Source organism: Myotis myotis, unplaced genomic scaffold (assembly GCF_014108235.1).
Source record: "Myotis myotis isolate mMyoMyo1 unplaced genomic scaffold, mMyoMyo1.p scaffold_m19_p_12, whole genome shotgun sequence".
Classification (NCBI taxonomy): domain Eukaryota; kingdom Metazoa; phylum Chordata; class Mammalia; order Chiroptera; family Vespertilionidae; genus Myotis; species Myotis myotis.
Window position 1 is genome coordinate 2,698,041 of NW_023416316.1, and position 15,496 is coordinate 2,713,536.

The 15,496-nt window shown below is 62.4% G+C and overlaps 1 protein-coding gene across 1 annotated transcript in view; it reads right to left on the reverse strand.

Moving 5' to 3' along the window:
* Positions 1-1,978: 1,978 nt before the first annotated feature.
* HMCN2 (hemicentin 2) overlaps positions 1,979-15,496 on the reverse strand; it is a 136,104-nt gene continuing 122,586 nt past the window's right edge. The window contains exons 85-97 of the mRNA XM_036329346.1: positions 15,381-15,462; positions 13,899-14,168; positions 11,141-11,290; positions 10,510-10,647; positions 10,289-10,410; positions 9,757-9,994; positions 8,631-8,690; positions 7,313-7,447; positions 6,027-6,155; positions 5,265-5,585; positions 4,468-4,587; positions 3,519-3,645; positions 1,979-2,798 (exon numbers count right to left, since the gene is read on the reverse strand). Of these exons, the coding sequence (XP_036185239.1) occupies positions 2,456-2,798; positions 3,519-3,645; positions 4,468-4,587; positions 5,265-5,585; positions 6,027-6,155; positions 7,313-7,447; positions 8,631-8,690; positions 9,757-9,994; positions 10,289-10,410; positions 10,510-10,647; positions 11,141-11,290; positions 13,899-14,168; positions 15,381-15,462 (2,235 nt within the window). The 3' untranslated portion in view covers positions 1,979-2,455. The remainder of the gene's footprint in view (positions 2,799-3,518; positions 3,646-4,467; positions 4,588-5,264; positions 5,586-6,026; positions 6,156-7,312; positions 7,448-8,630; positions 8,691-9,756; positions 9,995-10,288; positions 10,411-10,509; positions 10,648-11,140; positions 11,291-13,898; positions 14,169-15,380; positions 15,463-15,496) is intronic.

The window sequence follows — 15,496 nt, forward strand, 5'->3', positions numbered from 1 at the left end:
CTGGGGAGAGGAAGGCAGAGAGGGTAGGGGCGAAAGAGGAGTCGGTCCCTCTGCTCCGCAGGGCTCGCCTCTGCTGCAAGTCTCCTGGGCTGCAAGTCCCAGGCTCCATAAAAAATTAACAGCCCAGCAGAGGGCAGGGTTCATAGGTCACAATATGAACCCTCGAGCCCCCAGGGTTGCACAAGGGGGCCTGTTCCACCCAAGGCAGGGCCTCCCAGTGGGGCCCCGGACAGAGGGGTGTGGAGGGCCTGGGACACCCTTCCCCCACTTCTCTCCAACTGCCCCAGCCTCCCCTCCGCCCAGCCTGAAATTCCACCAGCAGAGACGTCTGTGGTGTAAGCCACCTGCACGCTAAGAAAGGCTTTTGCATTTGTAAATGGTTGGGAAGTCAAAAGAAGATGATTCCGCCACCTGTGAAAATTATGTGAACTTCAAATGTAAGTGTCCATCAAGCAACTAACTCCATTGGTCCGCGTGCTGACTGCGGCTGCTCTGGTGACGCAATGGTGAGGGGGGTCGTTTCGACAGAGACTCTATGTTCTGCGAAGCCCAAACTATTCACTATCTGGCCCTTGACAGAAAATGCTTGCAGACTCCCGGTTGAAAAGAAACCAGCTTTGAAGGCGCACGTGCTCTGGGGAAGATTCCATCGGGCTGCTGGGCTGGAGTCAGGAGTTGGACTGGCCTAACCTTTAACCAGTCACCTATCAGGCAAGGCACCAGGGCCCGTCTCCTCGCTGAGCTCCTTTTCCCCATCTGGAAAATGGGCACAGCGATTTCCTCTCTGTTTACCCCATATTGCCGGGACAGTCTGATCGCCATGGATCCCTTAAGAAGAAACGACAGACGGCTGCCCTTGTCATCGACCCGATGAGAGCCTGGGGGTGCCAGGGGAGGTGACAGTGCCACACGGAGCCTGTGGGGCAGGGAGAAAGGATCCTTCCTCTCCAAAACACGTGCAGAAAAGACAGCCTCTATCCAGGGGCAGCTGGCGCAGGGTGGTGGGTCGCTGACGCAGGGGTGCCGCCAGGTCAGGAAGGAGGGCGGGGACGGGGAGGGGGGGAAGCCACGCTGGGACTCAGACCCTGTCCCCGCGCACTGGGGACACGTCAGTGCACACTAGGTGTTCTTATCCTGTCCCTCCCCAACTCACTCTGCAAAGCCAAAGTCCCTACAGCGGCCCGAAGGCCACAGGATCTGCGCCTTTCGGATGGCACCTCCCTCTCCCCCACCCCCTCACCTCCTATCCAGCCTCCCTACCTGCAGCCTCCCACCTCCTGGTCAGACCTCCCCCACCAAGCACCCACCCGCCCGAGAGCCTGCTGTGTGCGGGTCCCTCTGCCAGGAACAGTCTTCCCAGATGTCCGCCGGCTTCCTGCCTCACTTTCTCCAGGCCTCAGCTGAAACACTGCCTTCTCACGAGGCCCACCCTGACTGGTCTGTTAAAAACTGCCCCCTAGCCCTGGCCGGTTTGGCTCAGCAGAAAGAACATTGGCCTGTGGACTGAAGGGTCCCGGGTTCGATCCTGATCAAGGGCACATACCTCGGTTGCAGGCTCCTCCCAGGCCAGGGCCCTGGTTGGGGGCTTGCGGGAGGCAACCAATTGGTGTGTTTCTCTCACATCGATGTTCCTCTCTGCTTTTACCTCTCTCTTCCACTTTCTCTAAAAATCAATGGAAAAATACCCTCGGGTAAAGAAAGATTAACAAAAACACGACAAAACCAAACCAAACAAAAAAAACCCCTATTGCTACCCGGGCAATGCCTTTCCTTCTCATGTAATGCTCCCCCCGGCCCTCTGGGGGGTTGGGTGGCTCCTGTCATATTCATATTTTTGGACGAGGGCCACCCTACCCAGAGGGAGCCAGGCTGCTGGGCTCCTAGTCCAGTGCCCCTGGACAGCGGGTGGAGTTCTACAGCCCCTCCTTATCAAGCAAAGAACTGGATGAAGAAATCGAGCTGGTTAAAAACAAGCGTTTTTATGATGTACACATACACACCCCGGGGCCGGGCGACAGTGCAGGTGTGGGCACGTGGCAGCTGCTGCCATCCCCAGGGCCTGCCCCTGCCCCTGCCCCTGCCCCGGGCTGGCCTGGACGCTGTGTCCTACCCAGCCCAGGCTCCTGGGGCTTGGGGCAAGCCTGGGGCGGTCAGACCTGCAGGCTTCACCCCATTTCTGCCTGTGGGCTCTGCCGCCTATGGGCAGCCTCTGTCACCGGCCTTTGGGCCTCCGCCCCCACGGGGAGTAGGGAGAGGAGGGGCAGCTCGGGTCCTGCTGTCCTGGGTCAAGGCTGCACACGGGGTCGTGTTGACTGAAAGTCCGATGACGCATGGAGGCGGGAGAAGATGACACCCCTTACGCAAGGGCCTGGGCGAGGGGGGTTATTCTAGCTCCTTCCCACCCCTCTCCGGAGGCTCCGGCTGGCGCAACAGCAGGGGGGCCACGAGCCGCCCCTCAGTAGGGGTAGGGGGACACGGCTATGAGCAGGACGTAGAGGCTCTGGCGGCGCGGGGCCGCGGCGCGCACGGTGAGCCGGTAGAGGCCGGCGCGGGTGAGCGCGCGGCGGGTGTAGACGGCGCCCAGGCCCGCGCGCAGGAGGCGCAGCTCGAAGGGGCTCCGCGGGTCGGGCTCCAGCACGCTGAGCTCCGTGCGGTTGGCGGGGACGCCGGCCTCCGAGAAGGCGGTCAGGCGCGCCACGTCGTGGTGGGCGCGCACCCCCAGGGGCAGCGGCAGCAGCTTGTACTGCAGCGTGGAGGGGCCGGCGCTGCAGTCCTGCGAGCAGCGCCTGAAGCACGTCCTGGGGGGGGGGGGGGGGACAGACGCACAGACTCGGTTGCCATCCAGCACTGCCTGCCCACACCCCCTCTCCCCCCCGCAGTTCGCCCCTGCGGCCACCCCCTGCTCCCCAAATGCCTTCTCTACAAGTACCACTGTCAGCCCATTGTAGAGATCAGCAAATGAAGGCCCAGGGAAGCCAGAGACATGCCCTTTCACACTGGGGCAGGTCCGTGCCATGGCCTTGGCCAGCCCACCCCCCAGGGCAGCCCAGCAAGCGCAGCGGTGGTGGAAACGTGTTTGTGTTTGTGTGTCTGTGTGTCTGAGTCCTGGGACTGTGTTTCTGGGTGGCGTGTGTGTGTCTGTGTGTGTTCCTGGGTCCAGGGCTGTGTGTGTGTTCATGTGTCCCCATATGTGTACATGGTCCCGCCTCCCGGCCCTCCGTCCTTGCCCAGCTCTGGCCTCTCCGGGTCCCCAGTGCTCCCTGCTCCTCTGACGCATCCCTCTAGGAATCCACCGTGTCTGGGCCAGCTGGCACCCAGAGTGTCCGCAGGCAGGTGCATGGCACGAGGGCACCCTGCCCAGTGGGCACAGAGGCGCTGCCCTGGAGGTCAGGCAGGGCTGACCCCACTGGTTGTAGGAGGGCCTGTGCCTGAGACGTGGCCTGGAGGAGGGGTCCAGCCTATAGGAGCCAGTGTGTAAGCTCCCCAGCCCCCCACTCCCCAGCCAACTCAGCGCTTACCCGGGGCTGGAGCCCTGCCGGTAGGTGGCGGGACACGGCGTGTCCACACACTGGTAGCTGCCGCGGGTGTTGAAGCACATCTGGCCGGGCCCGCACTCGATGCCGTCCTCCTCGCACTCGTTGATGTCTGCGTGGGGAGGTGGGGATGAGAGGATGGAGCAACGGGGAGGGCAGAAGGCAGGCCCCAGGGAAGGCACGGGGGGCTGAGTGGGAGAGAAATGCCTGTGGAGGTGGGCAGCCTTCTCTCCTTGTCCCCGGCCAGCCTGACCCAAGACAGCCGTCCACAGGCCCCTGGCACCCCCATCTGCCCAGGGCATGGCGGTGGGCACCCTGGGAACCTGAGCCTGGGAGAGATGAGGCTGCCCTCAGACCTGGAGTGCCCACTGTCCATGGGCAGAGTGCCCGATCCTTGTCTGTGCCGGCGGGTGTCCCAGCCTTCTCAGAGGACAGTCCCTGACCCCATGACAGAGAGGGAAGGACAGCGACAGGCGGGCAGGCAGACCCCCCACAGCCTGGCAGGGGAGCAGCATGGCCGGCCCCGCCCGAGTGGCAGGGGACATGCGCTGACTTGGGGGCTGGAGGGCTTCCCTGACCCTGCGTGCAGCAGCCGCCTTGCTGCGAGCACTGGCTCTGAGCCCACCTGCCTGGTCTCATCCGGGCACTTAGGGGAGGCCTGTGTCAGCCCCCCTCACCAGGAGGCTGCGGCTCAGAGAGGGGAAGTGAGTTGCCCAGGGACACACAGCAGAGCTGCGGCCGACCCCCAGGGCTTTGAGAGCCGGCCGATGCAATCTCAGCTCCGCACGGCGTGCGGGGCCCAGCCGGCTGTGGGCTTGTCACCTGCCCCTCCCTCAGATCACGAGACGGTGGAGAAGGAGCTGGAGCGAGTGGGCGGCGTGAGGACGCCCCTGCCCACGAAGCCTGGCCCCTCGGTGTCTGGGCAGCAGCTCACCCTGGCAGTTCTTCCCACTGGGGAGGAGGCGGTAGCCCGAGGGGCAGAGGCACCGGTAGCTGCCCTCCGTGTTCCGGCAGGCGTGTTGGCACAGGCTCCGCACCCGGCACTCGTCCAGGTCTGGCCGGGGCATTGGTGGTGGTGGTGGTGGAGGCAGAGATACAGGCTGAGTCACAGACACCCCCGTGGCCACTTTCTTGCCCGCTGTGACTTAGGTGGCCCACGCCTTCTCCCTGCCCTGCCCCACCCGACTCTGGGTTCGGGGGTTAGCAGGGTCCGGGGCTTGGCGGACTCGGGGAGGGGGAGCTCTGTCCTGTCCACCTCAAGGCCTCGGGGGGGCACCACCCCCAGCCAAGCCCACCATCCAGGCAGGAGCCCCTAAGCACGTCCGCCCCCGAGGCCACTGCCCTTGGCCTCTGCAGCCAGGCGCTGACCGGGTCCCACCGGTCCCTGTCCGCCTCCTCGTGTCAACCTGGAACACACTCCCCGTCCCGCAAACCTCCCTCCCTGCGGCGCCGCCTCCGTGCGGCCAGAGGACTGTTTCTCAAAGTGGGTTCCTGGGACACTAGGCAACGTGTCCTGAGCTTAAATGGTTTGGAAAATCCCCCACCCCCTTCTGGAAGCCCCTTGCACATTCGCATGGCCAGGGCTCTGAGAGCACCCCCCCTCCACCCTGCACACCTGCCCACGAGCCCTGGGTTTCTGAACACGGGGCGTGGTGCCCACACACCTAACCTGGGAGCCCGAGACAACATAGTGGGGTGCGTCCCCGTGGGGGGGTTGGAGCGTGGTCTTACCCATGCAGATGCCGTTCTGCCGGATGAAGCCCGGGGGGCACCAGGCGTGGCCCACGCTGCTCGGGGCCCTGGGGCGTGGCCTCAGGGAGACCCAGGCGTGGTAGGCACCACCGGGGAGGAGGGCTCGGGGCCGCAGCCAGGGCACCAAGCGGCCCGGGTGGCTGACGGTGGTCACATTCTGGGCACTCCGCTCCTTCGGGGTGCAGGCCTTGCCATCCGGGAGGAGGCTGTGGCCCGGGGGGCACACACAGCGGTAGCCGCCCTGGAGGTTTTGGCACTGGAAGGCACAGGTCCTGGGCAGCTGCAGACATTCGTTGATGTCTAGGAGGGGGCGGGGCAGAGGCCAAGGGAGGCTCAGGGCTCGCACAGGTGCCTGGCCTTCCCCAGAAGCCAGCTGCCTCCTCTCCCCTCCTCCCCCGCATCCCCCCACTGCTCAGAGGCCTCAACCCCCCCCCCTGCCCCCCAGCTCTGAGCTGAATCCCAGAGTCCAACCGTCCCGCAGCCTCTCCTTCAGGGTCCTGGGGAGGCCCTTCCTTCTTCCTAAGCTTCTTGGAGACCCACCCACGTCTCTCCACCCTCCTCCCCTTGGGCTCCCTGGGAAGGTGACTTGCAGGGCAGGGGTGAGGTCTGGGGGATAGCAGGGCAGGGGTCTGGGCGCATGGCGAGTGCACGACAGCCCTGGCTGCGTTTGGCTATTCCTGGAACATCGCTCTGTGGTGACCACTCCCTGCCTGTGAGCCAGGCGTGGTGTCCCGTACACACCCAGGCAGGGCAGGCCGGGGCCCTGGGTCCGGTACCCCCTGGGGCAGCTGCAGTGGTGCCCGCCCGGGGTGTTCTCACAGATCTGGTTGTAGTGACATTCGTCAGACTGCTCCAGGCACTCGTCCACATCTGGGGAGGCAGGGGTGTGGGCAGGGGCGGGGATGAGCCCCGAGCCCACCCCCAAGGGGCATCCCACGCCCCTGCACATCTGGGCCTCATCCTGCCCCCTCTCCGACTTCAGGGCCTCCCGCTCATACCAGCTCCAGAAGGTAAGGAGGTTATGGGTCCAAAACAGGAAAGGGGCTTTGGAGGAGTCTGGGGGTGGGCCGAGCTCTGCCCTATCTCTTGGTCCCTGAGCAAGCCTCAGTGTCCTCCGCTGTACAGAGGGGTGGGCCTGGACGGTGTGGCTCAGTGGTCGAACACTGATCTATGAACCAGGAGGTCAGGGTTCGATTCCCAGCCAGGGCACATGCCCAGGTTGCAGGCTTGATCCCCAGTGTGGGGCGTGCAGAAGGCAGCTGATCAATGATTCACTCTCATCATCGATGCTTCTGTCTCTCTCTCCTCCCTTCCTCTCTGAAATCAATAAAAATATGTTAAAAAAAAAAATAGGGGTGGGACAAGACCTCTTCCTGGGCCATGGTGAGAAAATCGGATCACGCATGTGAAGGGCAGAGGGGCCTGGCACATGTTAGTGGGAGAAGGGAGGGAGGGCGGAAGGAAGGCGGGGCAGGGAGCTCAATGAATAGGGCGCTGAAGGCCCATGAGCCACTGAAGTCAAACGACTGCCTCTTCTGAGCTCAGTGCCGCCTGCTGTCCCTCCACGGATGGCCTCTGCTGGAGATCACGAGACCACGGAATGGGGGCAGGAAGGACCCTCGCAGTCACCCTGGCTGGGTGGCACCGGGGCGTCATCTCACAGGCCAACTGCCCGTGACTCCCAGTGGCTGCGGGAGAAGCTGTGCTGAGGACTCAGAGGCTGTCTCTGGGCTGGGCCAGGGTCCAGCAGGGGGGACAGGGGAAGTGGCAGCGGACATGGCACATGTTCGCCGTCCCTGACCTGGTCCCCCTTCACTGGACAGATGGCAAGCCTGAGGCCCTGAAAGAAGACCCTTGTCAGAGATCCTCCAGGTGCCAGCAGCCAGGCCAGGCCCAACGCAGGCTCAGGCTCCCTCCCTGGCCTCGCTGTGCTGCTTGTCAAGAGGGTACCGTTTTCCCTGAAGGCCCAGGGACACAGTGCTCCCCGTCTGCTAAATCCTGGACAACCCCACACGTGCCCCTGTCACCTTCACAATCAGCCCCGTCGGCGGCCACCCGGAAGCCAGGCCCACAGTCAGGGAGGCAGCGGTAGGACCCCAGCAGGTTCACACAGCGCTGTCCCTCCGGGCACAGGTCAGTAGGCCACGCACACTCGTCCACATCTGGGGGCGGACAGGGACAGGGGCCCCATGAACCCAGGCCCCCCAACCCCAACTCTGGTCTAGCCTCCCCACAAAGGCTAAGTCCCAGCCCCAGGAACCCCAGGGACGAAGATCCTACCCCTCCTGTTAGCTCTGTCACCTTGGCACCCCCACAAACACAGAGTCCCCCCACCCCCCCCCGCCCCGGGACCGGAGGGCTGCATCTGATGGGAGGTTTTGGACAATGCCCTATGGGCACCCAACGAGATGCAGCAATGCCAGGTCCTGATGGTGGGAGTGGGGGGACACATATCCGGGGGTCAGCATCCGGACAGTGTCTCAGGGTCAGATTTGGTGTCTAGCACCTTGGCCGGGGGGACAGGCGGAGCCAGCAGGGGAGGCAGGGGTCAGCTCACCTCCAACCCCAGGTGACTAGAAACGGCTGCCGTGCGAGGGGAAGCTGGCAAGGCTGTCAGGCTCAGCGGGTACGAGCGCCCTGAGCCCAGGGGGTCATGTGTATGTCTCTGGGGACCCCCAGCACCCCCAGCACTTGAGCCTCTCCACCTCGGCCCTCATCACAGGAAGTGCCAGTGGGAATAGGGCATCAGAACACCCTGCTGGCATCCAGTGACCCCCGGAACAGACCATCCCCTTGGTGACCCTAGTACAGCGGTTCTCAACCTGTGGGTCGCGACCCCTTTGGTGGCCGAACGACCCTTTCACAGGGGTCACCTAAGACCATCCTGCATCTCAGATATTTACATGACGATTCATAACAGTAGCAACATGACAGTTATGAAGTAGCAACGAAAATAATTGTATGGTTGGGTCACAACATGAGGAACTGTATTTAAAGGGCCAGAAGGTTGAGAACCACTGCCCTAGAATGACCCCCCACCCCACCCCCACCCACTCACACCTGGGCCAGGTCCCAGGAGAGCCTGTGCGCAGGGCCACCCACCTCTGCAGTGCCTGTCGTCCCCGGCCAGGGCGAAGCCAGCCGGGCCGGCGCAGGAGGAGCGGCCAGGGGCGTTGTGGCAGGAGTGGGAGCAGGGGCTGGGCCCACTGGCACACTCGTCCCCGTCTGCGGCGGGACAGCTGGTGGGCTGCACGCACAGGCCCTCCTGACAGCTGCCCGACGGCATACTCAGCCCAGGCTGAGGGACCTCCCTCCCCTCTGCCCGGGCAGGGACAGGGTGCTCACCCACGCAAAACTCTCCCTGGGAGTCCAGCTCAAAGCCCTCGGGGCAGCCTTCATTCTCTTCTGCAGGGCAAACAGGACAGACCTTGAGGACACAGGATGGAGGGACAGAGCGGCCCTGGCCGTAGCCCCGGCTCGTCCTTCCCTCCCGCCAGCTGGGCCAGGCCGAGGCGCCCTCAGCCTCTGTCCTGAGCCAGGCCGGCACCCAGCGTCAGCAAGCCCACTCCCAGCCCAGGCCTTGGCTGTGGGTCGTGTCATGAGGGGCTCACGCGGGCTGGCCCGACCGTGGCTGGCAGACACCGAAATCATTGCTAAGTACAAAGCAGGAGACCGCACAGGCGAAGCTGCGGTCCTGACAACGCAGAGGAGGGGCCTGGCCTCTGCTGGGGTAAGTGAGCATCGGACGGGGCAGCGAGCCCGAGGCAGGGTGCGCGCAGACTGTGTTCTGGGGGTGGGAGACCGGACTGCCTTAGCGATCGGAGGGACAGCACCCTTGATGAAGCAGCCAGTGGGTGCCAGGTGGGGGTCACAGAGACAGCACCTCTACTCCCGCACCCTGCAAGGCAGGCGATGCCATGCCCATTTCACAGATGGGCACACGGAGGCCTAGGGAGGGCCAGGCTCTGCCCCCAAGGTCTCACAGCCCTGGAGTGGGGCGGCTGGGTTTGAACCAGGGTCTGCCTGATGTCAAAGCTATGCTTACCATGGCCCCATGTTCAAGGTTAAACCATGCTAACAGGCACATTTTTAGCCTCCAGTGAGTGAGACTATATGCCGTGTTCACACAGGCCGCCAGGGGCTCGAAGAGTGGCTCCCAGGCCCCTGGGTGGGGTCTCTGGTGCCGGCACCTTGGGAGGAGGGTAGGGATGACTCAAGTCTTGACCATCAGCATGGGGGTGGTGTGGACCTTGACCTTGAGGCCCGAGAGTTTGAACAGGAGTGGCCTGGACAGCTGTGCCCTGTTGGGGTGTGGATGGATGACGGGAACAGGGGGTGAGCTGTTTCAGTCCTGAGTCTCTGGTCAGGGGGTGCAGGTGGTGGGCTGTCGCCTGGGCCTTCAGCCAGGTGCACTCGAGGCTGTCCCCACTGTGAGCTGGGGCGTGGGGTGGGGACAGGGCAGGGCCCTCACCGGCTTGCAGGGCTGTGGTGAGCTGGAAGCGCAGGGCCTCAGCCGCAGGGTCGAAGGCCGCGCTGATAGCCGAGGCCTGCAGGTGCTGCACCAGCTGGGGCTGCGGGCCCCGCGCCGCCTCGTACTGGATGCTGTGGTTGCAGCGCAGGGACACGGGCCGGCTGTCCTGCAGGAAGCGCTGCGTGGAGCCCACGAAGAGCTGGCCGGGGCCCGTCTGCACGTAGTCCTCCTGGAAGTCCTAGCAGGGAAGGGGGGAGGGAGAACATCTGGAATTGCAACTTCCAAACAGCGCTGCCTCCCACCACTGGGCAGCCTCGGCTTGTCACAGGGCAGGTCACAGGCGGTCTTGCTATGGGACTGGAGAACACCCCCAGGGGCCAAGAGGCTGGGCCCAGAGTATCTTCCTACTCATCCCCCCTGAAGTCCAAGACTAGGCCACGCCCCAACCCCTGCTGGGGAGTCAGGATGGCCGCAGGCAGGACATCCCACTGACTCTCATGCACCCCTCTGTGCACCCTGGGCTCGCCCGCACCTGCGCTTGGAGATCTGCATCAGCCAGGCTCTCGGGGATGACGCCGTGAACCGCCACGTCCAGGAGCAGGAGGCCGTCGGGATCCAGGCCCCGGGCCACCTGGGTCATCGTAAGCAGCTCCCCTGCAACCCAGCCCCATCCAGCTGGGAGTCACCACGGGGGAGAGGCCCTGGGCTCGGGCCCCAGTCCCCCCTGGCCCACCTGGGGGAGCCCCCACGCACCTGTAGAAAACTCCATGTGCGACTCCTGCCGGAAGCTGCCCCCCGTCAGGGAGTGGCCGTTCAGGGCGTCGCCATGCTCTCCGGCCAGTGCCCAGTAGATGGGGGCGATGGTGACCACGAGTACCCGCATCAGAGGCCCTGGATGGAGGGCGGGAGGGTGGAGAGGCCAGATGCTGAGGGCAGCCACTCTTCCTCCTGCTCAAGGTCCCTCTGTGACTCCCTATGGCCCTCAGGAGCGCTTGGCCCCAAGATTCCCTGGACCAGTGATTGGATCAGAACCAAGTGGTAAAGCCCAATAGCTCCGTCTTGGAGGGGTTGTGAAATGAGCAGAACATTTATACAAAGACGCGCATGGAACTTGTTGACATTTAACTCGGTTCCACAAGTACTGGGGGTGATGAGGTCACCACGGAGCCTGGGCCTGCACAGACCGCCTCTATGGGGGCGCTGGGCCGAGTTGAAAATGAAACAAGTGCACCCCCTTGCTGCTGTTTTATTTGGGGGTTCCGGTTGGCTTGGACTTGGCTCTTAGAGGTGGCTGGATTTCCTCTGGGAACCGGGCCTAGGGCAGCCCCGGAACCCAGGCTTTGCCTCCTCCTGCCTCTACCACGGGCGGCTGGTCCCCCCTTACCCACACTCGCAGGGAGGTGGCCGATGCTGCTCCGGAAGGTGGTGACCCCTGAGCGCGCCTCCTGCTGCACACTGGCGTTGAGAGTGGCCACGCCCAACTCCTGGCCATTGATCACCCCGATCATGCTGCCCCGGCCCCCCCGGGGCTCCCCTGGGAGGAAGGAAGAGAACAACTGTGACATTACCCGCCTCTGTGCCCTCAGTATAAGCAGCTACTGTACCTGTTTCCCAAAGGAGGAATCTGAGGCTCAGAGAGGTGAAGTAACTTGCCCAAGGGCACCCAGCTGAGGGGCGATGGTACCAGCTTCGAATTCTGGCTCCGCCATCGCCTTCCTGGAAACTTGGCCTAGCCAGGCCTCCAAGCCACACTTGAGTTGGCTTGTCTATCAAATGAGGGGGTGGGACCAAAGATGTGCCCCAAACCTGTTGGCATGCTGGAGGAGCCAGGCTGAGGGGCAGGGCACCGAGCCAGGTGCTGAATGCCACCACTGGACCGTCCCCCATTCCAACAGTGGCCCTGGCTCCAGCCGCCCTGCAGCGGACCTGGCTGGCGGTGGATGGGGGGTGCGGGGGGGCCGGGGGTCTGGGTTTGGAGGAGCCGCCAGGCTGTCTGCAAGCAGACGCTCTTCCGCACTAATCGGCTGGACGGCGTGGGCACAGGGGCCGCTTCCTCTGGCTAATGGGCCAGATGCCTCATTCGGCAGATGGCATTCCAGGGGGAGAGAGACAGAAGGTAGCCTGCCTCGGCGCTCACCAGCTCTCCGGGGAAATTAGCAACAAATTGCCTACGATCTGTCCAGAAACATAACATCAACCAGAACCGCCAGGCTCCTAATTGGGTGAATTCGGGGCTGGTGAATGTTGGAGTCCAGGAAGCGGCGCCGTGTCCTGCAGCCCACAGCCGGGGTCTGGGGAGATGACGCCCAGCAGGGATGTCTCTGGCCAGTACCTGCTGCCCCGAGTTCATGGCAGGGCCAGGAGGAGGCATGAACCGACCCTTGGCCTTGTCATGAGGGGCTGAGGCAGAAAGTGGGAGCTGCAGGTAAGAGAGCAACAGCATGGCCCCTGGGAGCTTTAAAAGGGGGTGGTGGGGGGGACTGGAGGACAGGAATGACAAGCCACTGGCCACTTTCTCAGACACGGAGTGACTCAGCAGCCTCGTTTCCCACAAGGCCAGGATGGGCCCCCCAAGACTCATGGAAAAGGAGGGAGAGAAGACAAGTCCATAGTGAGGGGGTCTCAAAGCCTTTGCACACCGTTTACCTTCAAGCCATGCTGCTTGAAGATTTTTTTTTTCCCCTTGAAGAAATTTATCCTGTAGAAAGATTTGGGCCAGCACACAGGGTGTGCACAGAGTGTGGGTTTGGGGGGGGGGGGGGCATTGGGAACAAACCTGTGGCCTATTCCACAAAGCCACAGCAATGACGCTGGGAAACGCTGCCGTGGAATGGCATGGAGCCATGAAGAGGGTGTGGACGGGGCTCACTGTCATGGCATGCCGTCCGACGCCCGGGGGCCACGGCAGGTCGTAAAGACGCCTGTCCGTGTGATCTCAGTCGTAGAAAGAAAAGCCTCTCTCTTTATATTTGGAGAAAAAGAGAGTAGAAAGATATACCCCAAATAACCACGGCCAAAGCCATTGTGGTCATTGCATGGTGAGAGATGATTGATCATTCCTTTTTCTTCACAGATTTTTCTAAATTACCAGGCCTTTCTACAACGAACATATATGAAGTAAAAAGCAGTTGTTTCCATTAAAACGGTAAGGAGACCCTGCCCGCATGGCTCAGTGGTTGAGCACCGACCTATGAACCAGAAGGTCACAGTTCGAGTCCCCGTCAGGGCACATGCCCAGGTTTTGGGCTCGATCCCCAGTAGGGCACGTGCAGGAGGCAAGCGATCAACGATTGTCTCTCATCACTGATATTCCCGCCCCCCCCCTTCCCTCTCCTTCCCTCTCCTTTCCTCTCTGAAATCAATAAAAATATCTTTTAAAAAATATCAATAAAAAGGTAAGGAGGCCATTATGTCCCCCTAAAAAGGTTTGTTGGGTTTTTCTAAATGGCGGCAGAGTAAGTGGGTTTCAAGTGGCAAAGTGTCAAGTCCCAGTTCTAAGTGGTCCCCAGCTGCTGCCTGGAACAGGGTTCTGTGGGGAAGGAATCTGCATCGTGTGCAGCGATCGATTAGTGATGTCTGCCATGGACGGGCCGGAGATACAGAGCCACAAATGTGGAGTATTTACAGACACAACAGACGCCCAGAAATAATACCCAGCGGCTTTCCACCAGTCAGGCTGGGCCATGCTATGGTTTCTCCGGATAGTCATCTTCTCCGTTTTAGAGTCTGGGCTGCCCCACGGGAGAAGGACGCTGACTGAGGAGGCCGACCGGCAGGGGTGGTGCCGCTGGGAGCAGCAGTGGTTACTGGGCACCCACCCGGCCAGGCAGAGCTGCAAAGTGTCCAAAGAGAGGACCTGGGTCTGTGCCAGGGGAGCTGGAAGAGCCCGAGTCCCTGGTCCGACAGGAGCTGCGAACACGGAGCATCTCAGACCCTCGGTTCTCTGACCGCACAGGGCAGGGCAGACACCATGACCCATGAGGTCCTCCCAGCTGCTTCGTTCAATGTTTGCGACTCTCAGCAAAGAGAAGAGTCGGGGAGCTAGCAGGGCGGGGGGCCAGGTCCCCCACAAACCACACACAGATCCCCATTTCGCAGGAGATCCCGCCTTGGCCCACAGTCTGGGCAGGGACGCCTCGTACCTTTCACAACCAAGGACGCTCGGGCTGTGGCAGAGCCCAGGAGGTTGTGAGCGACGCACTCGTATGTGCCCGTGTCCCTCGTCTCCACTCGCTCCAGCCACAGGCTCCCATCCGGCAGGGTCCGCAGCCGCCGGCCGGCCCGCAAGGGCTGCCCCGCACGCAGCCACTCCACCGTGGGCGCCGGCTCACCAATGGCCTGGCACTGCAGGGCCACGTCGTCCCCGGATCTCACTGTCACGTCCTGGGGCTCCACCTGGAACACCGGGGCGCCTGTGGGAGGCCCAGGCAGTTTTTAGGAACATTTTATTCCTTTCAGATATTCAAGCTCATTTCAACAGAAGAGAAAGCATAGAGGCAGAAAGGCAGAGAGAATCACAGATGATCCCCCAGGCCAATGCCCTTCCCGTATTGCCTTCTAGACACTGTTTCCTTGTGGGAATGTGACCATAGTGCCGGTGTGGCTCAGTGGCTCACAGTTCGATTCCTGGTCAGGACACATGCCCGGGTTGCGGGCTTGATCCCTAGTGTAGGGTGTGCAGGCGGCAGCCAATCAGTGATTCTCTCTCAGAATTGATGTTTCCCTCTCTCTCTCCTTCCCCCTTCCTCTCTGAAATCAATAAAAATATATTAAAAAAGAAAAGAATGTGACCACCGTGTCCTCCTCCCTCCCTCCCCCTCCCTCCCTCCCTCTCTCCATTCCTTCCTCCTGTTCTAGCATAGATCATGACTCCCTTTCATGTCACTGAATGTTCATCTCCGGGTGCTGCACGGTGTTGCGTGGTTGGCTCCAGCATGGCTCCCTTAGCCGTGCCCTATCGTAGGACATTCGGGTGGTTTCCAAAGAAAGGGTGACCCTTGCCAGTGCTGCCTGTATTTGATGCCACATGAAACGGGCAGACGCGGCTCCGTCCCTGGCGAGCGCTTCTCACCAGGTCACTGCTTCACCCTCGGTTTCTCATCCAAGACGGCCCCCTAATCTCAAGATCCTTAGCGACATCGGCAAAGGTCCTTTCTCTAGACACGGTCGCACTCCCGGGTCTGGGAGGTTAGGATGGGGCCATCTTTGGGAGCCATTTAGGAGCCGACCACGGGAAGTGTCCCCTGAAGCCGAACACGCGTGTGGTGTGTGACCCAGCAGTGCCCCCCGGGTCGATGCCCGGAAAGAGATGCCTGTGCGTGTTCACCACAGACGTGCATGAGAACGCCACCCCCGCACTGTCCCAGCCGCCCCAACTGGAGCCTCCCTGTGCGACACACACACACACACATTCTAGTTGACCACACTGTGGAGAGGAAATGCAGCCACGGACATGAGTACACTGACCCCCTGGGCAGTCTCCCCGACACGCCTGTGCCCCAGGAGCGTGACACGGAGCACGTGACGGGGTTCGCCCCGTACAAGCCACGGCCTTGGCGCAGCTTTCCCTGGACGCCCACTCACACCGCCCGCCCAGGGCGCCAAGCGGGGAGGCAGGCACTCACTCTGCAGCAGCAGGACCACCACTTTCTCCACGGCGCCCACCTCATTCTCTGCCAGGCACTGGTACCGCCCCGAGTCGCCCATCTGCAGGTGGCACAAGAGGGGGACACGGTGTTCA